At 41.7% G+C, this 23,950-nt stretch overlaps 1 protein-coding gene across 1 annotated transcript in view; it reads left to right on the top strand.

The window, feature by feature from the left end:
- The first annotated feature begins 2,368 nt into the window (after positions 1-2,368).
- The window catches only part of LOC128684385 (zwei Ig domain protein zig-8), a 548,882-nt gene continuing 527,300 nt past the window's right edge, over positions 2,369-23,950 (top strand). Inside the window, exon 1 of the mRNA XM_070095221.1 lies at positions 2,369-4,194. Within this exon, the coding sequence (XP_069951322.1) occupies positions 4,161-4,194 (34 nt within the window). The 5' untranslated portion in view covers positions 2,369-4,160. The remainder of the gene's footprint in view (positions 4,195-23,950) is intronic.

Raw genomic sequence — 23,950 nt, 5'->3', positions numbered from 1 at the left:
GAAAAGTTGTTTGCTTCTTAAATGAGATTAGTTAATTCTTATGTATTTTCATGTCCTGAATCCAAATATTACCTTGAAAAATGCTTATTGGTTAAAGATACGAGACATGTAATATTTAATTATTTTATTATAAGGAGCGCTTGAGGTTCCTAAACCTGTATTCCCTGGAACGCAGGAGGGAGAGATACATGATTATATACACCTGGAAAATCCTAGAGGGACTAGTACCGAACTTGCACACGAAAATCACTCACTACGAAAGCAAAAGACTTGGCAGACGATGCACCATCCCCCCAATGAAAAGCAGGGGTGTCACTAGCACGTTAAGAGACCATACAATAAGTGTCAGGGGCCCGAGACTGTTCAACTGCCTCCCAGCACACATAAGGGGGATTACCAACAGACCCCTGGCAGTCTTCAAGCTGGCACTGGACAAGCACCTAAAGTCAGTTCCGGATCAGCCGGGCTGTGGCTCGTACGTTAGTTTGCATGCAGCCAGCAGCAGGTATAATATGTGTCAGTATGTTTTAAACTCTAATCCGTACCTGTTCTCTGCCTTTTTGCTTGACGCTTATAGTGCTAGGAGATTCTACTGTTGAAGACGAGAGCCTAGCAACTCTTGTCTTATTTTTGGGGAGTTGCAGATCCCTGACAAGGTCATGGAGTTCCCCTTTTGTTATGAGATGTGGCCTAGAGGAGTGTGCTTCGTCGAAGTTTCGGTCACTGTAATCCAGCATTGTCATCCTTCTCTTCTTCCTCCTCACAACTTCCTTTATCTGATTCGAAGGATACCGGAGTTGGTGCATCAGGAACAGGTAGACCTTCATGTGGAACTGGGCGAATGTTTGGATATTCAATGGACCCCTTTTTTTCTTTTGACAAACCCTTTTGCACTGGAAGTACATGCAGACATAACAATTGTTGGTATGGTATGTTGGCTCCAACCATGTCACTGGCACAGCAAAAGGCATTCCTTTCCTCTTCCTGTTCAACCATTGGCGAAGGTTAGTAGCACAATTATTGCAGCATATGTGTGGTGTCCAGTTCCTATCCTGGTCACCGATCTTGCATCCAAAATATAGGTGATATATACCTTTCTAACCACAGCAGTTATACGGCGCTTCTATGATGCAAAGGTCACCTCACCACAAATGTCGCAGTTGTCTGCCCTATTCACACAAGTACGAAGAAAACAACAAACAATTAGAAGATACACAGAAAATTTATTCATAAATTTATCATTATATTACAGAGCATGACAGCTAAGCAGAAGTATCGAACTGCTCCCAACTCAACCAATTATGTAAGTGTATTTTTGTAAGTTCTTTTATAAGTGTATTTTTTGAGGGTTTGAAATGAACTAATCTAATTTGCATTATTCCTGATGGGAATAAATTCGTTCGGTAACGGCACTCGAACAGCCGTCTGGAAAGAAGAAAGATCGATATTTGAGGTTCCACTGTATATCCTTCAGTAGGAAAATAAAATTAATATAACATGCCTGACATGCATATCAGTAGCTTGCTCAGTGAATATTTATTATAAGTTTAAAAAGTGTTTGGCTAAGAAAATCACCTTCCTTTCACCTCAAAATATGAACTGGCACAGCACAACCACCTTCTATGACTGCTGCAACAATAATTAAGGTCAGTGAGACTGTGAGTGTGGTAAGAAACACACTGCCACAAGCCTGTTGGAACCTGTTGTGACACGTAGGTCTATATTGAAAAGTAGAGCTAACAAGCAATTTTTAACCATGATATTCATTATCAGTGACCTAAAATTAGTTGGAAATTGCTACTCTGGTCTCGGAAGCATTTTGGTTTTGTTGACCAGTGATAATTAGGAGGTGGAATGACCTGGGGGAAATAATAGTGAGAGCAGGTTTTATACATAGTTTTAAGTGTTGGTATGACAGGGACAGCGAGGCTAGGGGGGAGTAAACACAGGCAAGTGGAAAGTTGAGAGGCAGGGCCAGGAGCTGAAACTCTACCACTTCATCCATAAGCAGGTGAGTGCGCGCGCGCACGCGCACACACACACATAGCTGTGACTCGACACATACAACCACATATAGGGGAGTACACACATTACAAATAAGTTAACCACTACAAAGTAAACTGCGCTGTAGGACCAATAAGACTTCTAGATGAAGAGGGAGATGAGAAAGTGAAGCCGGAAGATGAGATGAGGAAGAGTGAAGAGGAAAGGGAGAGAACGAAAGAGAGAGAGAGAGAGAGAGAGAGAGAGAGAGAGAGAGAGAGAGAGAGAGAGAGAGAGAGAGAGAGAGAGAAATGGGGGAGGGATAGTGGATAGGGACCCATAGGGTTGGTGGGACGGGGATAGGTGGGGTACTAGGAAAGCTGGGCCGAGCGCTCCACCAGGCAGTGCACAGCTAACCTTAGCGTTGGGTGGACGTAGTGTGCTGCTCCCTCTCTGGTTGGCCCACTCGCTCCCACTCCATCCGGTGTGGTCGTCAACGCTGCTATCATCTCTGCCTCAAACCCACCTAAGACCTGGCAGTAACCCACTCCTTACTACCATACGAAAAAAAAATTACAATGGCCTAAAAGACTATTGCCACCCTAACGGAGAGTAATCACCAGATTAACTTCTTAACTGGTATACCCTGCTAATGCAGCTTACTGGGAAGTTGGCGATCGCCAGTAACCTCGTAGAGATGACGAGGAACAAGGAGGGCGAAACATTTCAACACGATGGGTATAATGTGAGCATCAGTCGGCAAGTCACGAGGGACTATTAAAACTTAGCTAACCTCTTGTTGAAACTTGGCCACCCCTTACCCTCCCCTTCCCCCGCGGACACAATGTCTACCAAGAGATCAGAATCTTAATGTGAAGCCGACACACACTTGAATCTTCCACTAAGGGGAAGGAAAAGTTTATTGAGGGGTAGATCTGTGTGCTCTCTCCTGAGAAAGGTGGCGGGTACGTTTGTACGTCTAGGTGTTGTAGACATCGGTACAGAGAGGTGGTGCAAAAATCGGGAAGTCAGGGTAACAGAGACTTCATCCCCTCGGGTGGTGCAAAGTGGTGCAGAAATCGGGAAGTCAAGGGCAACAGACGTGCAGACGTCAGTGCGTAGAGGTGGTGCAGACATCACGGAGTCGGGGTGTTGGAAACGTCAGGCCTTCGGGGTGGTTCAGACGTCACTACGTCGGGATGGTGGATACAGCAGTGCACTGAGGTGATGCTAACGTCGGTACGGGGGGAGGTGCAGAGGTTAGTGCGTCGAGATGGTGAGGGGGGGGTCTTGAGACTGAAAGGAGGCCTGAAACAGTGAAGAGTTCTGAGACAGAGAGGAGCCTAAGACAGTGAAGAGTCCTGTGATAGATACAATGGAAAGCTTTGGTAATTACGATCGACAGTGAAAAACTGAGGAGCTCTGCTAATTAGAAACTGTGAAGTTGGTCTAGTGAAGAGTGATTATTTTGAAGGATGGTGAGATTGTCTCATAGTGAGGAAACAGTGAGATTCTCTTGTAGTGAGGGACATTGATGGATTGCCGTGGTGTTGATCAGTGATACACTTATAGGTGAAGGGGGTCAGTGGTGAGCGTATTGTGCAAGAAACAGAAAGTAACCCTCATATTCTACACATTCCTTGAGTGCTCAGACCGGTGCTTCAATATCAACAAACTTCGTCAGTGATACTCTTCACTTCAGCACTCAAACGAGTGGAAAAGTTAACACTGAACTACTGGAGTTGACCCTCTACCAGTCATTTGGCGCAGTTTATTAACCACTACTAACAACTTTATTATCACATATATTTAGTTTTAGAAATTCAGTCATTTCTCAAAAAAGTGACTGATTTGCTGTAAACATTTGCCGAAGCCAATTAAAGCTGACGTGTCGTTCACATATTATCATTAACGCATAGAGATAACAATATACAGCAGGTTTTCCGAACAGTCAGCAGCGAGACAGAACACACCACAGTTTACTCTACCATTCACCACTGTTTTGCAACACAGTGTCACCACTCTGAAAATCAGCGATTGTTTTCATCATTAACTTTCGTGAAGTTAAAAGCTGCGTTTAAAATACACTGAGCACCTCACAGTGGTTGTTGCACGTCAGCAGTCTGTAGTGCAGTCACACAGTTCCTTGTAGCGATCGTTGACCATCACCGGACAGTATGGACCTACTAGCACAGTTGATCTTCAGTATAGGTAGGTTCGCTCAATAATGTTCTGTCTTCCACAGGTACTTCATGAACTCTCATGCCAATCGTGATATCTCTTTGTGAGGCCAATTGTGACAGAGTATCTCCGTCAATGTTTCAATCAGAGCGAGGAGAACTAGCGTTTTCAGAGCTGTTGCTAGACTGAAGCTGCAGATTAAGAAGAGACAAGATTTATGAACATAGATGTAAGGAGGACACTGTCGTCTGTCTTTATTACCTGTGGAAGCTGTACTTGTTCTTGTATTGACAGTATTCCGTGAATAACTTATATTTCATTCACTGTCGTGCAATATATCCGTGAGAATTAATTTATCATTGTATGCTGATTAAATGTTCTTGTATATACCAAGCGACTTCTCTTTTATATCTCATTAAAATTTCCTTCATCATTTTTTTGTGCTCATTAACATTCCCACTAACTTTTCAAAGTGGTATCTCTTTTCCTCAGTTTATCTTCTCGTCTTTCTGTATGCATATATTTTAACCCCATTTCGCATTTTTTTTTTCATTTTTCATATGAAGTGACATTTAGCATATTTTTCTGCATGCATCATGTTGTACAAGTTTCTGCATACTTACCCTGGAGTGTTTGACTTTATAGATTATTTTCGTTCTCAGTCCAAAAAGTTTTGCTTGCTAGCAGTTTTCTCAGTCTCCTTAAAATTCTACTATTGTATCCTTGCCATAAGGTCAAATATCAGATAAAAAAAATACCCTTAGGGTACATGTCATAAGGTCTAATATCAGCTAAAACATACCCCTTAGGGTACTTGTCATAAGGTCTCATGTCAGCCTAAACTTCCCTTTCTGGATTCTTGTCGTAATGTGTAATATGCGGTGATAAGACTTCTCATTATCCGCCATCTTGTGAACATAATTATTAAAATAATAACATTATGTTAATTTCTTTAATCTGTATCATATTGTTATTACTGATGCTGCTGCTACTATTACTGCTAATAATAATAATAATAATAATAATAATAATAATAATAATAATAATAATTCCAATTTAAGCCAAAATAAAAATATGTTAATAAAGATGAACATGAAAAGTGGACTAGAGAGGGAGAAAGAGAGAAAGGGGAGGAGAGGCAGAGAAAAACGAAAGCACAACTGAAGAACCTATCACCTTTGTGTACAGACTAGTGTGGGAAGGAACTGATTATTTTATTACACACACACACATGTATATATATATATATATATATATATATATATATATATATATATATATATATATATATATGTATATATATATACATATATATATATATATATATATATATATATATATATATATATATATATATATATATATATATATATATATATATATATATATATATATATAAGATACACACACACGTTTTTATCTTTAATACATACATATGTATTAAAGATTAAAGTGTAATGAACACGTTGCCAAACTTAGCAATCTTAATTAGGGGGCGAAATAATATACAGATCAGCTTTATTTCCGTTTTTTTGTTCCTGTGAGTCACACCTTAGCATATATCTCTCAGACCACAGCAGGATTCGACCCTGCGCATTGTGCATCAAAGTACAGTACTACCACACAGCCAGACCCCCAGATAAATGGGCACCTAGCCATCACCTGGCAGTGTATCCCATACCCCTGGAGCACCAGGATGTCATATATCACTTCATCAAATCCTTCCGCAAGCAGTGAACATCGATCTTGTATAAACTCTAGAACGAAGATGAGCTTTCAGCTGAGATCTGAAAGCATAAACAGTATCAGACACTGGTAATCTGTCACAGTGTGGGACCTACGAAGGAAAAGACTGCAAATGATTGTTCCCCATATAACACGAGGCTCGGTCAGTCACAAAATTAGGGTCCTCAGTAATTTGTAGAAAACATTTCTGAGCTTGATGTAAAGTGTACAAGCTTATTAGCTACGTACTTTTGTTCTTTGAACTTCATAGCTTTAAATGTTGAGTTTATATAAAAGATTTTGCCTTGAGAAACAGCATAACAACAACAATAATAATAATAATAATAATAATAATAATAATAATAATAATAATACAATCAGAACTAAGCGCTAAACCCACAAGAGTCATACAGTTTGCTACACCAGGAAATCACCTGTCAGCATGCTCTCATATCTGAAATTCTATTGTCAAATAAGTGTTTCCCATATTTATTATATTTATCTTCATTGATCAAACCTGTATCGGACTCAGGAGTTAGAAACTCACCTCCTTAATGCGAGTGGTGTAGGACTCTTGATCAAACTAACTGTAACTACACATCCCTACATCATTCATTATTATCTCCCCTTCCCCAGACGTTTTATGACCTCTGTGGGTTCAGCATTTCCCATAATTATAATAAAAATAATTTGGACTTCACCTTGCACCTGGAGAAGCACTGTGCAACTTCCATTTTGTGAAACAAGACATATGAGCAACATTAGGATTTCCTTACGTAAAATATCTTAATATTGTTCAGGTAATAAAATAGCCACATACTGTGCATGCGTCTAACTTTATATCTGTCAGTATTTCATACCATATCTTACCCAAGTTCCTTTTAGCACTGTACTTGATGAAATAAATAAAAAAAAACACCGAAAAATATAGTGAACATCCAAGTGCTTTCGTGATTTCTCGGAATTTCACTATTTTTTTTTTCTCACTGGTTATTTTGCATATCGTGATATCACTTGTTTACTATAATCTTGTTGAAGGATGAAATATAAATGTCTTTGGCTACGACAAAGTTTATTCAACTTTTAAAAGCTGAATGATTTACATCGCCCTAGAACTGTTAAATAATTGAGTGTATTTTAACATATACAGTTGTTAACATCAGTCTTAAGTCGTCTGTAGCACTGTCATTTATCAGTAATATAAACCTATTGCTGTTATCGATAAACAGTTTTTCTGCTATCGTGACTCGTTTAATGTTATATAATTGAAATCATAGCCACACTGCGATCAAAATACTTTCATTAGCCGCAATTTAGATTGTATCCACAATTCGGGTCTCGGCTTAGGTTATAAATCACATCAAAATCTGACGGTAGGGGAAGCTCTCCTTGATGTTTAAGTAGAATAATAGACACTGGAGCCACTCAAACCTCGCCACCATAGAAAAGTTATCCAGAGTTGGGGTCATAAACCCCTACTATGACGACAAAGTTATCCAGAGTTGGGGTTATAAACCCCTACTATAAGTAAGTAAGTAAGTTTATTCAGGTATACACAAATACAGTTACATAAAATTATCATACATAGCAGCATATGTGTAGAGAACCTGGGATAACCCAAAAAAGTCAGACAGAGTGACTTATTTCCATTGGGGTCCTTTTACCTTATTATTATAATATAAAGGTTATAATATTTTCTTATTATTCTACAATGAAGATAACATCTTATTATCATACTAAAAAGACTATCTACTACACCAAGGTCATTAAGACTATCTACAATACGAGGGTCATTACTAGGAATAAGGTAAAATTTACACGTATGTTAGCTAAAAAATAGAAAATCATTCCCCTCCCTTTCTGTAGCTACATTCATCAGACACCTTTTGGCACTCTTCTTGAACTGGTTCATGCTATGACTGGCTTTGACATGTGCGGGCAGTCTGTTCCATTCCTTTATTGCTGTACAATAAAAGGTGTTTGACGCCTGGCCACTGACTGTGGGTACTACAAAGTTGTGCTCTCTCCCCCTAGTACTATGATTGCTCTGGTTCCCAACCTTGACAAAATTGACAGCAAGATATTCTGGACACTTTGTGAGCAATTTTATAAACATGATTTATCTTCAGTTGTTTTACTCTGTCTTCAACATTCAGCATATCTAACTGCTGTAATTCATCCTGGCCTACATGTTCTCTTGGTCCCAGCCCCAGGATGAATCTTACGATTTTGTTCTGGGTGATTTGCAGTCTATCTTTCAGTTTTTTTGTCAAGGCAGAGTACCAAGAAGAGCAAGCGTAATCCATATGGCATTGTATAAGGGCTAGACATAGGGTCCTGCGAGCCTCAGTAGGTAGACACTGTGCTTGTCTATACAGGAACTTCAGTCTGCCATTCGCATTCTTTACTACACTGTTCCCTATCAATTCTCCTGACATGCATGGGTCAAAGGGGATTCCCAAATATTTTACTGATGAAACCAAAGTGATGGGCTCCCCATTACATTGAACATTAAAATTATTTATCCTTCTCAGTTTATGTTTCGTGCCAAAGAGAATGGCTTCAGTTTTCCCTAGGTGTAATGATAGTTTGTTGTCTACTAACCATTTGCTGCAGGACTCCAGTTCCAGTGTTAAAACATTAGCAATATCTTGTGGGTCTTTACCTGACACTAACAGAGCACTGTCATCTGCATACAGTAGGAGTTTGCACTTGACACTGATAGGCATATCATTGACAAAGTTATCCAGAGTTGGGGTCATAAACCCCTATTATGACGACAAAGTTATCCAGAGTTGGGGTCATAAACCCCTATTATGACGACAAAGTTATCCAGAGTTGGGGTCATAAACCCCTACCATGACGACAAAGTTATCCAGAGTTGGGGTCATAAACCCCTACTATGACGACAAAGTTATCCAGAGTTGGGGTCATAAACCCCTACTATGACGACAAAGTTATCCAGAGTTGGGGTCATAAACCCCTACTATGACGACAAAGTTATCCAGAGTTGGGGTCATAAACCCCTACTATGACGACAAAGTTACCCAGAGTCGGGGTCACAAACCCCCATCACCATGACAAGGTCACCCAGTATCGGGGTCACAAACCCCCACTACCACGACAAGGTCACCCAGCAACAGGGTCACAAACCCCCACCACCACGACAAAGTAACCTATCATTAGGAGTCAAATTTCAAACTCACACCATTTCTTCCATTTTCCTCACTCGTCCTCACAGGCTGGACATCATTTCCTTCCCATATAGTTCCTTGATTAAAGTTTGGGCAGAGCCCAAACAACCAGAGGTAAAGTCCTATTATTCACCAACGAAAAACTTACTGATTCCCTCCGAGATCATCCAGGATTATTACAACAGAGAAGATGCGGCTACTTAGGTCATTCTAGATCACTGAACATGAGTAGCTGTCCTTAAGATCATCTTTGTTCATTAAAGAATGTCTGACCACTATGGACACCCTAGCTCACTTCAGTAAAAGTCTAGCTACAGTGATCAGCTAGATCACTGAACTAGAGGTGGTCTGACCACTAAGATCACCTTGGCCACTGCACTAGGTGGTCTGACCCCTAAGATCAGTTAGATCACTGCACTAGAGGTGGTCTGATGACTAAGACCAGGGCCTAGACCACTGCACCAGATGTGTGTGGCAGAACGCGAAGATGCCACAAATCAACCAACAAGCTTTTGTACCAATAAGTGGATTTTTTTAACACGTTTTATTGACCGTTGTGGCACACCATAATTGCAGATTTTATGAGTTATCCTAGGACCAATGTAACTAGTAGAGAGCTTGTTATGATTATTGTAACTTGTTGAGAGCTGGTTAGGCCTAATGCGATTAGCAGAAAACCTGCTAGGAACAGTGTCAACAGTAAAGAGCCTGTTAGGATCATTGTAACCGGTAGAGCTTGTTAGGATCAATGTAACCGGTAGAGAGCTTGCTAGGATCAATGTAACCGTAGAGCTTGTTAGGATCAATGTAACCAGAAGAGAGCTTGGCAGATCCTGTTATCAATTTAACTAGCAGAGAGATTGTTAGAACTATTGTAATTCAGCTTACTCGACAGAAAAAAGGTGGGGGGGGGGGACATGTCGAATAGGGAAAACTTGCGATTTTGGTATAAATAGCAACGCTCTTCTTGCCGAATAAGGCAAGCGAAAATTTGCGTATGAAATAATTTCACAAAAATCATTCTGAACCTAACAAAAAATATATTTCATTGTGTTTATTTATTATTAAATTATTGTAAAGTTATCTAAAATATATTTAGCTGGATTAGGCTAAATTAAATTACGCTTGTTATAATAAGGTTAGGTAAGTTTACCAAGGTTCTTTTGGTACAAAATTATTAATTTTTACATTACATAAATGAAAAAATATATATTTTTAATCGTATAAAAGAAAATTTTAGAAAGGACTTAATTTTAAACAAGTTCTTGTTAATAGACAAATTTTACCTATTCGGGATGATATATATATATATATATATATATATATATATATATATATATATATATATATATATATATATATATATATATAATATATACAGAGATATACACCACAGCACCGTATCATCCTTTGCGGATGATACTAGGATCTGCATGAGGCTGTCATCTGCTGAGGACGCGGTTAACCTCCAAGAAGATATAAACAAAGTTTTCCAGTGGGCAACGGTAAACAATATGATGTTCAATGAGGACAAATTCCAACTACTCCGTTATGGAAAACTGGAGGAGATAATAACTAGAACAGAGTATACTACTGACTCCGGCCATACAATAGAACGGAAAAATAATGTAAGGGACCTGGGAGTAGTAATGTCTGAGGATCTCACTTTCAAGGATCACAACAGTGCCACGATCGCACGTGCAAAGAAAATGATAGGATGGATAATGAGAACTTTCAAAACGAGAGATGCCAAGCCCATGATGATCCTTTTCAAATCACTTGTTCTCTCTAGGCTGGAATACTGCTGTACATTAACATCTCCATACAAAGCAGGTGAAATCGCAGATCTAGAGAGTGTACAGAGATCCTTTACTGCACGTATAAGTTCTGTCAAGCACCTTAACTACTGGGAACGCTTGGAAGCACTTGACTTGTACTCGTTGGAACGCAGGAGGGAGAGATATATCATAATCTACACTTGGAAAATCTTGGAAGGAATGGTCCCAAATCTGCACACAGAAATCACTCCCTACGAAAGTAAAAGACTGGGCAGGCGATGCAAAATGCCGCCAATAAAAAGTAGGGGCGCCATTGGTACACTAAGAGAAAACACCATAAGTGTCCGGGGCCCAAAACTGTTCAACAGCCTCCCATCAAGCATTAGGGGAATTGCCAATAAACCCCTGGCTGCCTTCAAGAGAGAGCTGGACAGATACCTAAAGTCGGTGCCGGATCAGCCGGGCTGTGGCTCGTATGTCGGACTGCGTGCGGCCAGCAGTAACAGCCTAGTTGATCAGGCCCTGATCCATCGGGAGGCCTGGTCGTGGACCGGGCCGCGGGGGCGTTGATCCCCGGAATAACCTCCAGGTAACCTCCAGGTATATATATATACATATATATATATATATATATATATATATATATATATATATATATATATATATATATATATATATATATGTATATTAACACGTCGGCCGTCTCCCACCAAGTCAGGGTGACCCAAAGAGAAATAAAAACCCAAAAAGTAAGAAGAAACTATCATCATCACTCATACATAATCAGTCTTTCCAGAGGCGCCCAGATACGACAGTTAATGTCCCTCCAAACTGCCAATATCCCAAACCCCTCCTAGTGCAGGCATTGTACTTCATTTTATCAGGACTCAATCCGGCTATATAAAAATAACCGGTTTCCCTGAATCCCTTCATAAAATATTACCCTGCTCACACTCCAACAGCTCGTCAGGTCCAAAAAAACAATCGTCTCCATTCACTCCTGTCTCACACGCTCACACACACTGGAAGTCCAAGACCCTCGTCCACAAAACCTCATTTACCCCCTCCCTCCAAACTTTTCAAGGACGATCCCTACCCCGCCTTCCTTACCCTACAGATTTATACACTCTCCAAGTCATTCTACTTTATTCATTCTCTCTAAATGACCAAACCACCTCAGTCCCTCTTCAGCCCTCTGACTAATACTTTTAGTAACTCCACACCTCCTAATTTTCTCACTCCGAATTCTCTGCATAATATTTACACCACACATTGCCCTTAGACACAACATCTCTACTGCTTCCAGCCGCCTCCTCGCTGCAGCATTTACAACCGATGCTTCACACCCATATATAAGGCCTTTTGTGTTGCAATCAACACAACAGGAGCCTGAAATGTTGCAGAAATGAGAGACAAAAGAGTACTTCCTGAGACTAATAAAATAATAATAACGAAAGCTACCCGGGACTAAAGTAACTAAGAGAGAGAGGATCCTGAAACTAATATCACTAAGTGATAGTATCCAAAACTAACATAATTTAGACAGTATTAAACTAGTGTAACTAAGATAACGTCCTAGGACTAATGAAGCAAAGAGAGTTTCCTAGAAAAAGTGTAATTAAGAGAACATCCTAGAAATAGTGTAATTAAGAGAACATCCTAGTAATAGTGTAATAAAGATAGTATCCTGTTTTTAATGAAGCAAAGAGAGTATCCTAGAGCTAGTGTAACTAAGATAGTTGCCTAGGTTTAATGTAACTAGTAGTGCAGATCGCTGCCACTCATAAGTTTCGTTCTGAAATTTTCCAGCGAGTTTCAGAGTCGCTTGGTATGATTTAGCCAGAGATTGCACTTTATAGACTACTTAAATCCTGAGAGATATGAGAGAGAGAGAGAGAGAGAGAGAGAGAGAGAGAGAGAGAGAGAGAGAGAGAGAGAGAGAGAGAGAGAGAGAGAGATTATTATTATTATAATCAAGGGGGAAGCGCTAAACCTGGAGGATTATACAGCGCCTGTGGGGGGGGATGTGGAAGGCATTCAGGCTTAATTCGGGGAACTGGAGCACAGAGAGAGAGAGAGAGAGAGGTGTATTGGTGCTGTAGGCACTACAGTCGTCTCGTAAATCAGATGTTCTGGCTTCGAATCCTTGACACGGTTGAATTATTTGGGTAACGTTGGTACCCTGGACTCTGCGTGCCCAGCAGTAATGGAAGAAAACTGGAAGGGAATCGACTGGCGGATCACCATGCGTGGACAACATATTATGAGAGCTTAGCTTCCAAATAAGCTGAGGTAGGCAAGACTCTCTCAGCTTGCGTTTGAACTATGACTCTCTCTCTCTCTCTCTCTCTCTCTCTCTCTCTCTCTCTCTCTCTCCGTATCTATCTTTCAGCTTAATAATGTCATGATGTAGGAAAGACTCTTGGCTTGTAATTAAAGTATAACCCTGACTATATCTGTCTGTGCCACTGTCTGTCTGACTGACTGACTGACTGTCTGTGCCTGTCTTTTTTTTTTACACTCTCTCTCTCTCTCAATTTGACAATGGGCTGAGATAAAAAAATCATATCTGATCAAATAAAGAGAACGGGAAATACGCCCAATGAAAATTAAAGGCACCATTAGTACACTAAGAGAAAACACCATAAGTGTCCGGGGCCCAAGACTGTTCAACAGCTTCCCATCAGCTATAAGGGGAATTATCAATAGACCCCCTGGCTGCCTTCAAGAGGGAGCTGGTCACATACTTAAAGTCGGTGCCAGATAAGCCGGGCTGTGGCTCATACGTTGGAATACGTGCGGCAAGCAGTAACAGCCTAGTTGATCAGGCCCTGATCCACCGCGAAGCCTGGTCGTAGACCGAGCCGTGGGGACGTTGATCACAGGAATACCTTCCAGGTAGACTCCAGGTAGACAACTCTGAGACTGAAGAAATACTTACTAACATCCCTGTAATTCATCTAAGTCTTCAACTTCCTTGTTGCTGTATCCCATCTGTGGAACATCCTGTCTCTGTCAACCTTGTCGATTCGTCTAAGTATTTTATATATTGTTATCTTATCCCCCCCCTAACTATCCAGTCCTCTAGTGTCGTCAGGTTGATTTCCCTTAACCTCTCCTCGTAGGACATGCCCCTTAGCTCTGGGATTAGTGTTGTTGCCAACCTTTGCACGTTCTCTAACTTCCTTACGTGCTTGGCTAAGTGTGGGTTCTAAACTGACCCTACATACTCCAATATAGGGCTAATGTACACGGTGTACAGGGTCCTGAACGATTCCTTATTGAGATCTGGGAATGCTAGTCTTAGGTTTCCTAGGCGCCCATATGCTGCAGCAGTTATTTGGCTGATGTGCGCCGCAGGAGATGTGCCCAGTGTTATACTCACCCCAAGATCATTTTCTTTGAGTGAGGTTTGTAGTCTCTAGCCCCCTAGACTGCACTCCGTCTGTGGTCTTCTCTGCCCTTCCCCAGTTTTCATGACTTTGCACTTGGTGGGGTTGAACTCCAGGAGCCAATTGCTGGACCAGGCCTGCAGCCTGTCCAGATCCCTTTGTAGTTTTGCCTGGTCCTCGTCCAATTGAATTCTCATCAACTTTAGATCATCTGAAAACAAGGACACTTCTGAGTCTATTCCTTTCGTCATGTCGTTCACATATACCAGAGCCCTAGGACTGACCCCTCTGGAAACCCGCTTGTCACACGCATCCATTCTGACACCTTGCCACGTACCATGACTAGCTGTTGTCTTCCTGACAGATATTTCCTGATCTATTGCAGTGCCTTTCCTGTTATCCCTGCCAGATCCTCTAGCTTTTGCTGGAGGACGAGCTGTGTGGAACTGTGTCAAACGCCTTCTTCAGTCCAAGAAAACGTAATCTACCCACCCTTCTCTTTCTTGTCTTACTACTGTCACCGTCTCATAGAACTCCAGTAGGTTTGTGACACAGGATTTCTCGTCCCTGAAACCGTGCTGGTTGTCGTTGATAAGCTCATTCCTTTCCAAGTGCTCCACTCTTCTTCTGATAATCTTCTCGATGACTTTGCATGCTATACATGTCAGTGACACTGGTCTGTAGTTGAATGCTTCGTGTGTCTCCTTTTTTAAAAATTGGGACTATGTCTGCTGTCTTCCATGCCTCAGGCAGTCTCCCTGTTTCGATAGATGTGTTGAAGATTGTTGTTAGTGGTACACACATTGCCTTGGCTCCCTCTCTCAGGACCCATGGAGAGATGTTATCCGGCCCCATTGCCTTTGAGGTATCTAACTTGCTTAGCAGCCTCTTCACTGCTTCCTCGGTTGTATGTATTGTGACCAACACTTGATGGTGTACCCTACCTCTCCGTCTTTCTGGAGTCCCTTCTGTCTCTGTGAACACTCACTTCTTTGAACCTCATGTTGAGCTCCTCACCTACTATTTGGTCGTTTCTTGTGATCTCCCTTCCTTCCTTCCTCAGCCTGATTACTTGGTCCTTGTCTGTTGTTTTCCTCCTGATGTGACTGTTTAACAGCTTCGGGTCAGATTTGGCTTTCGCTGCTATGCCATTTTCGAACTGTTGTTGGGCCTCCTTTCTTGCCTGTGCATATTCATTTCTGGCTCTATGACTGCTCTCCTTATTCTCCTTGGTCCTTTGCCTTCTATGCTTTTCCGTTGTCTAGCACACTTGGTCTTGGCCTCTCTACACCCTTGGGTGAACCAAGGGCTCACCCTGGCTTTCACGTTATTTCTGTTACCCTTTGGTACAAACCTCTTCTCAGCTTCCTTGCATAATGTTGTCACATACATATTCCATCATCTCGTTTACTGACTTCCCTGCCTATGTAGTCCCCTCGTAGTTTGGCATCATTCGTCCTGCCATTCCTGCTTCCCTCTTCATTTGTAACTCTACTATGTATTCGAAGTTCAGAACCACATGGTCACTGGCCCCGAGGATTCTTTTATATGTGATGTCCTCAATATCTGCACTACTCAAAGTGAATACTAGGTCCAGTCTTACTGGTCCATTCATTCTCTCTCTCTCTCTCTCTCTCTCTCTCTCTCTCTCTCTCTCTCTCTCTCTCTCTCTCTCTCTCTCTCTCTCTCTGGTAGTGGCTCCAGGTTCTCCTAGTCGATATCCTTGTGACTGAAGTCACCCACAATCAGCAGCTTTGCCGTGCTCGCATGAGCCCTTGTGGCCACTTCAGTCAGTGTGTCAGTCATCCCTCTATTGCTCTCATCATACTCTTGCCTTGGCTTCCTGCTGTTCTGTGGTGGGTTATACATCACTAAATACTACCATAGGATCTCCAGACTGAAGTGTTCGTATTATGTAGTCTCTTGCTTCTCCTCTGTCACCTCTCTCCAGCTCATCAAAATCCCATTGGTTTTTGATGAGCAGTGCCACTCCTCCACCCTTTCTGTTCCCTCTGTCTTTCCTCAGGATCTGATATATCATTGGAAAAATGGAATCTGTTATCATTCCTGTGAGCTTGGTTTCTGTGAAAGTGTTAGTGTTCCATACCTTCAGTTTCCTCTCCAACACTGTGTTCTGGGGGTCTGTGGGGTGAGGGACCTGGCAGTGTGCTGTGGGATTCTACAGCATAGTGTGGGGTGGGGGCTGTAAGTGTGGGTTGTGGGTTGTCTTGGGATAGCGTGTTTTGCTCTAGGGTTCTGATGGTAGTTCTGTGTGTGCTTGCACTTGTTGCTCTGCCCCGTTCTGGTTGTCTTCTGCTGACTCTGACCTTGTCTCTCTTCCTAGCTCCTGTCTTTTCTATGTCCTCTCTCTCAGCTGCTGTCGTTCTGTTCGTGTTCTGTCGTGGTCTAGGAACACCCTCTTGTATGTTGATGATTCCTTCAGCCGTGGTTTCTCTTGCAGGATCCTGTTGTGCACCGTTTCTGTCTTGAAAATCAGTTTGACTGGCCGATTTCTCCCCTTTAGGTACCCCTCTATTCTCTGAAAATTTGCTATCTCAGGCATGTCCTTCTCGCCTATTTCTTTGATGATGTTTTCAAACTCCTGCTTTTCTTTCTGCCGTCTTTCATTGTGTGTCCTTCCATCGCTCTCCTGAAGCCCATGAATAAACACTGACTTGCCCCTCTCCTCCTCTCATTGCCATTCCCCGAGTCTCTGGGTCCCGTTTGTACATAGCCATTGTATCCCTTATTTTTTCCTGTAACTCTTGGTGGCATGGTAGTGCCTCTGCAAGGGACCTGTCACCTTTTCCACTTTCTTCCCCCCTCACTTACTGCTATCCCTGCTCCCAACAACTCTACCTCTTCATTCCTCGACCCTGATTGGTGGACTGTGTGTGTGTGTGTGTGTGTGTGTGTGTGTGTGTGTGTGTGTGTGTGTGTGGCGTGTGTGTGTGGCGTGTGTATGTGTATGTGTGTGTGTGGTGTGTGTGTGTGTGTGTGTGTGTGTGTGTGTGTGTGTGTGTGTGTGTGTCTGTGTGTGTGTGTGTCTGTGTGTGTGTGTGTGTGTGTATGGGTGTGTGTGCGTACTCACCTAATTGTGGTTGCAGAGGTCGAGACTCAGCTCCTGGCCCCGCCTCTTCACTAATCGCTACCGTGTCCTCTCTCTACTTCCTGAGCTTTGTCATACCTCGTCTTAAAGCTATATATGGTTCCTGCCTCCACTACCTCACTTGCTAGGCTATTCCACTTCCTGACGACTCTATGACTGAAGAAATACTTCCTAACATCCCTGTCACTCGTCTAAGTCTTCAGCTTCCAATTGTGACCCTTGTTTCTGTGTCCCCTCTCTGGAACATCCTGTCTGTCCACCTTATCTATTCCACACAGTATCTTGTATGCCGTTATTATATCTTCCCTGACCCTTCTATCGTCCAGCGTCATCAGTCCGATTTCCCTCAACCTTTCATCGTAGGACATTCCCCTGAGCTCTGGAATTAGCCTTGTTGCAAACCTTTGTACTTTCTCTAACTTCTTGACGTGCTTGACCAGGTGTGGGTTCCAAACTGGGGCTGCATACTCCAGTATGGGTCTGACGTACACAGTGTACAGTGTCTTGAACGATTCCTTATTAAGGTATCGGAACGCTATTCTCAAGTTTGCCAGGCGCCCATATGCTGCAGCAGTTATCTGGTTGATGTGTGCCTCCGGAGACGTGCTCGGTGTTATGGTCACCCCAAGATCTTTCTCCTTGAGTGAGGTTTGCAGTCTTTGTCCACCTAGCCTATACTCTGTCTACGGTCTTCTTTGCCTTTCCCCAGTCTTCATGACTTTGCATTTGGCAGTGTTGAATTCGAGAAGCCAGTTTCTGGACCACGTGTCCAGTCTGTCCAGGTCTCTTTGTAGTCTTGCCTGATCCTCATCTGATTTAATTCTTTTCATCAACTTCACATCATCTGCGAACAGGGACACTTCAGAGTCTATCCCTTCCATCATGTCATTCACATATATCAAAAATAGCACTGGTCCCAGAACTGACCCCTGTGGGACCCCGTTCGTCACAGGCGCCCACTGTGATACCTCTTCACGTACCATGACTCGTTGTTGCCTCCCTGTCAGGTACTCTCTGATCTATTGCAGTGCCCTCCCTGTTATACGCGCCTGATCCTCCAGCTTCTGCACTAATCTCTTGTGAGGAACTGTGTCGAAGGCCTTCCTGCAGTCCAGGAAAATGCAATCCACCCACCCCTCTCTCTCGTGTCTTCCTTCTGTTACCTTGTCATAAAGCTACAGGTTTGTGACACAGGATTTGACTTCCACGAATCCATGATGGTTGTCATTTATAATCTTGTTCCATTCCAGGTGCTCCACCACTCTTCTCCTGATAATCTTCTCCATGACTTTGCATACTATACACGTCAGAGACACAGGTCTGTAGTTTAGTGCCTCGTTTCTGTCTCCTTTCTTGAAAATGGGGACTACATTTGCCGTCTTCTATATCACAGGTACTTGCCCAGTTTCAAGGAATGTATTGAAGATTGTGGGCAGGGGCACACACAGCGTCTCTTCTCCTTCTCTAAGGACCCACGGGGAGATGTCCGGTCCCATCGCCTTTAAGGTATCAAAGTCACTTAGCAACTTCTGCACCTCCTCCTCAGTTGTCTGTAAGTCCTCCGACACTTGTTGGTATATTCCCCGTTGATGCTCTCCTCTGTGCTGTCTTCCCAGAGTCCTTCCTGTCTCTACTGTAAATACTTCCTTAAATCTCCTGTTTAGCTCCTCACATACCTTCTGATCGTTTCTTGTGAGTTCCCCACCTTCTTTCCTCAGCCTGATCACCTGGTCTTTGACTGTTGTCTTCCTCCTGATGTGGCTATACAACAGTTTCGGGTCAAACTTGACTTTCGATGCTATGTTATTTTCAAACTGTCGCTGGGCCTTCTACCTTACCTCTGCATACTCGTTCCTGGCTCTGCGACTAATCTCCCTTTTTTCATGTGTTCTATGCCATCTGTACTTTTTCCATTCTCTATTGCATTAATTTTTGCCTCCTTACACCGTCGGGTAAACCAGGGACTCGTTCTGGTCTTCCCATTACTTCTGTTGCCCTTGGGAATAAACCTTTTCTCTGCCTCCTTGCATTTTGTTATGTATTCCATCATTTCGTTTACTGACTTTCCTACCAGTTCTCTGTCCCACTTGAATCTTAGTCCCAAATCTACACACTACCATAACAAAGTACTCGGGTGATACATCTGATAGTGTAATACGGTCTCAGTAAAAAGCAGGAGAACTATGGGCATAATAAGAGATCACTGTGTCAATATCCGTGGACCAAAAGTATCCAGCCTCCTACCAGCAGATATCAGAAGCATTGCCCGAGCAAGTGTGCGGAATTCTTTAGGAGGAAATTGGATCACTGACTCCGCAAAGAGTCGTATCAACCAGGCTGTGATGGATATACGAGTTGGCGAACCACTAACAGCAACAGCCTCGCTGACCAGGCAATCAACAGAAATCCCTGGCTCCAGGCTTATCTTAAAATACATACATCTTTTCCTTACCCCAACATTTTCAATGTAATTTTATTCTTTGCTTATTTGAGAATACTCTGATATATCGCTCTACTTTCTTCAATTTCAGTAAGTTCTTTCTCGAAGCTGAGATGGGTGATTTCCGTTCAGAATCGTGGTACGTATGTACGTGTGGGTGGGTGGGGGAGGGGTGTGTGTGGGGGGGAGGGGTGTGTGTGTATGTTTATGGGAGTACGTGTGTGTGTATGGGAGTACGTGTGTGTGTATGGGAGTGCGTGTGTGTGTATGGGAGTGCGCGTGTGTATGGGAGTGCGTGTGTGTGTGTATGAGAGGGCGTGTGTGTATGGGTGGGCGTGTATGTGTATGGGAGTGCTTGTGTGTGTATGGGAGTGCTTGTGTGTGTATGGGAGTGCATGTGTGTGTATAGGAGTGCGTGTGTGTGTATGGGAGGGCGTGTGTGTGTATGGGAGGGCGTGTGTGTGTATGGGAGGGCGTGTGTGTGTATGGGAGTGCTTGTGTGTGTATGGGAGTGCTTGTGTGTGTATGGGAATGCTTGTGTGTGTATGGGAATGCTTGTGTGTGTATGGGAGTGTTTGTTTGTGTATGGGAGTGCTTGTGTGTGTATGGGAATGCTTGTGTGTGTATGGGAGTGCTTGTGTGTGTACGGGAGTGCTTGTGTGTGTATGGGAGTGCTTGTGTGTGTATGGGAGTGCTTGTGTGTGTACGGGAGTGCTTGTGTGTGTATGGGAGTGCTTGTGTGTGTACGGGAGTGCTTGTGTGTGTATGGGAGTGCTTGTGTGTGTATGGGAGTGCTTGTGTGTGTACGGGAGTGCTTGTGTGTGTATGGGAGTGCTTGTGTGTGTACGGGAGTGCTTGTGTGTGTATGGGAGTGCTTGTGTGTGTATGGGAGTGCTTGTGTGTGTACGGGAGTGCTTGTGTGTGTATGGGAGTGCTTGTGTGTGTATGGGAGTGCTTCTGTTTACCTGGCTGCCACAATATTATCTGACCGGACAGTGATTCTGGGATTTAATAGATGTAATATTGGAGCTTCAAACAGCTGTGTGGTGTGTGTATCCGTGCTTGTGTAACTTTTTTATGTGTGTACGTGTGTGTGCGCGTGTACGTACGTGACAGAAAAAAAACTGCAAATTAATCATGGACTCCACACCTCCCAATTTTCTATGTTTTGCATTTCCTTAATTTCATTGCAACATTATCCACATTTCTTTACCCAAGCTTATCTCTTCTTTCTACCCCTCATTCCTATTAAATATCTTTCTTACCTATGTCCCACTCTCAGTCCTCCCCTCCCTTCCCCCACTCTCACTTTCTCTTTATTCCCTCCTCTCAATCTCCATTCTTCTAACAAACGCAAGGAACAGAAAACACGAACGTAGGCAGAAGGAATGGGAACAATTTGTTAACCGGTTAAAACAGATCTTCCCCTTTCAGTCTAGCCTGGAAAAGTATATATAAAAATACTAGGGAAAAAAATATAATTTTGCAAATTCTTTCTCTCTTGATAAAGCTAATGACCTCATAAATAACTGAGCCAAAACATTCAGGCATGAAAATTTCTCATCTACCATTAAAACAAACCTAGAAAGTGTTTCTAAAGAAAGGTTGAAATTTCTCACTTAACTGTTAGCAAGAGGATATGATAAATAATGTCCACCGACTGAGTCTACTGGGCGGGTCTGCATCATCTTCTACTGCCACCTCTCTAGATAAGAATTATAGCAACTATATTGAGTTAGGCATAAGAATTAACAACTGTTCTTCATTACAAACTTAGTTGTTTGCCATTCTGATAGTATTTAACTTTAAAAATGGGCTTGACTCTTTGATTTGTACAGAAAGTATATTAACACTGAAGGCACGTGACTCGCATAAATATTTAAAAAGTCTGAGGGAAAGAAAGTGAAGATCACTTCTAATGGATTCCATCACATAGTGAATTTTTTCACTATAATTTAATTGATAAATTTTTTTTTTTTTTATATTTTATTTAAAACCAACAATAGACAATAGACAAAAGGAAAAACCCTAAAGATGACAATATATGAACAAATAACTGAAAAAACGTTACATTAGATATTGAAACATTAACGAATAACATTACAATATAACAAATATGACCACTATTACCTACATATAAAATCAGATACCGAAGCTTAAAATTGTCCTATACTAGCTACATGTGGATAAGTTAACTTTTCGCAAAAACATGCAAACCTATATTAACTCTTCCTCAAATTAATCATCCTTGCTCTTAATTCACACTAGAATAATAAAATACAAGTATAATAAAGAGCAGTTTGAATCAAAGAACATTCCACAATTATCATAAATTTACCCTAACCTAAGCCTAGTATTTCATCTGTATTATAAATGTCTAATCAACACGAAAATTTTACCACATACCCCTAACCATATTTGTTGGTGTACATAATACAACCTTGTATTACCATAAAGAGAAAAAAAAAACAAAAAAGGAAAACCCACTCTTCACCTTTAAAATCAGACTTCAATTTACATACATGTACATACATATAAATAAGTATATAAAGTATGTTGTCTAATTGAACACAATCACTTACAACGTCAGTTATAATATTACGTCAACTCAACCATGAATAACTTCATCCAATTCTTACAACTTCAAGGTTCGTAAAACTCTTAAACTACATACTTCTATTGGCACCAAATCAATTGTGCTTACAAAAATACAATTGTAAATTAAACTGGAACATAAAAAGCCATTTTGACATTTACACATTGTATCAAAATCATAAATGCTCATAGAAAATATGTATTGTATATCATTGAAAATGTTCATGAGAAAAACCATTAATGGTATATACAATAAAGTAAACATACATACAATACATACATATACATACATATACATATATATATACATATACATATATATATATACACATACATACATACATACACATACATATATACATACATACATACACACATACACATACATACACAAATACACACACACCTACAACACATGCATATATATACACACATACACATACATAGTTATAAGTCGATAATTCCAAATATAACTGTATTGTACTTGACACACTCGGAACAAATAATGTTAAAATTGCACCCCAGACATACCTCATATAACATTCATCAAACTCATCATGCTACCGCCCATTCTAGGAAACCAGCCAATTTCATCCCCCTTACCTGCCTTTCAACTCCCGTAAATCCCGTAAAGTGAAATTCCTATAACCCTCACTTAAATCCCTCTCCCATCTCCCCCCATACACCTCCTTATTTCTACACTTTGTCCTATAAAAAGTTGCTGTTAATGCATTAATTCTTTCACACACGTTCGCTCCTCTCATAGCCCAAGACATATAAATATAATCTGTAATTATATACCCTACCGCATTCTCTACCATCTGATTCACCCCACCTATGTCTAAGGTTAAAACCCTCAACACCTGCAAACCTCCCCCTCCCACTAACCTTATTACCTTACCCAACCAAACCCTTATTAGTTCAATACATTCGCAAAAATACACTATATGGAAAACAGTCTCCCATCCACCACAAGCCTTGCATATCCCATCCTCCCGTATTCTCTTATGGAATAAAACCATTCCAGACGGTAAGATCCCATGTAAAAATCTATACATTACTTCTCGTACTTTAGGTTTTAAACGTAATTTGTTCAAACGCCCCCAGATATTACGCCAATCATACATCGGATAAACACCTTCTACCACTGCTACCACTGCCTTACCTTCCACCCCATCAAGGTTTCCCAATTTAATATGTGAAGGATCGCTCATGTTTATGAGGACCCGTAACATTGCCTCACCTATTATGAACTCCCTACCCACCCACCACCGTTGCATATCCTGACGTATCTTATGAAGTCCGCCTTCCCTCGCCCCCCCCTCCCGCTTATAACTACGTTTCAAATACACACTCATAATCCTCTTTTCAACAGCTATAAGACCCAGCCCTCCACGGCCAACCGGGAGTGTGACAACCGCTCTACCTAACCATTCGCTTCCAGTACCCCAAATGAATCTAAAAACGCGCTTTTGTAACCTTTGTATCTCACTACGAAGTATCGGATATATTGCTGCTACATGCCAAAGTTTACTATATAATAGGACATTCGT

Source organism: Cherax quadricarinatus, chromosome 4 (genome assembly GCF_038502225.1).
Source record: "Cherax quadricarinatus isolate ZL_2023a chromosome 4, ASM3850222v1, whole genome shotgun sequence".
In the NCBI taxonomy this organism is placed as follows: domain Eukaryota; kingdom Metazoa; phylum Arthropoda; class Malacostraca; order Decapoda; family Parastacidae; genus Cherax; species Cherax quadricarinatus.
The sequence above is the reverse complement of the archived record's forward strand: the minus strand, read 5'-3'. Positions and strand labels throughout refer to the sequence as shown.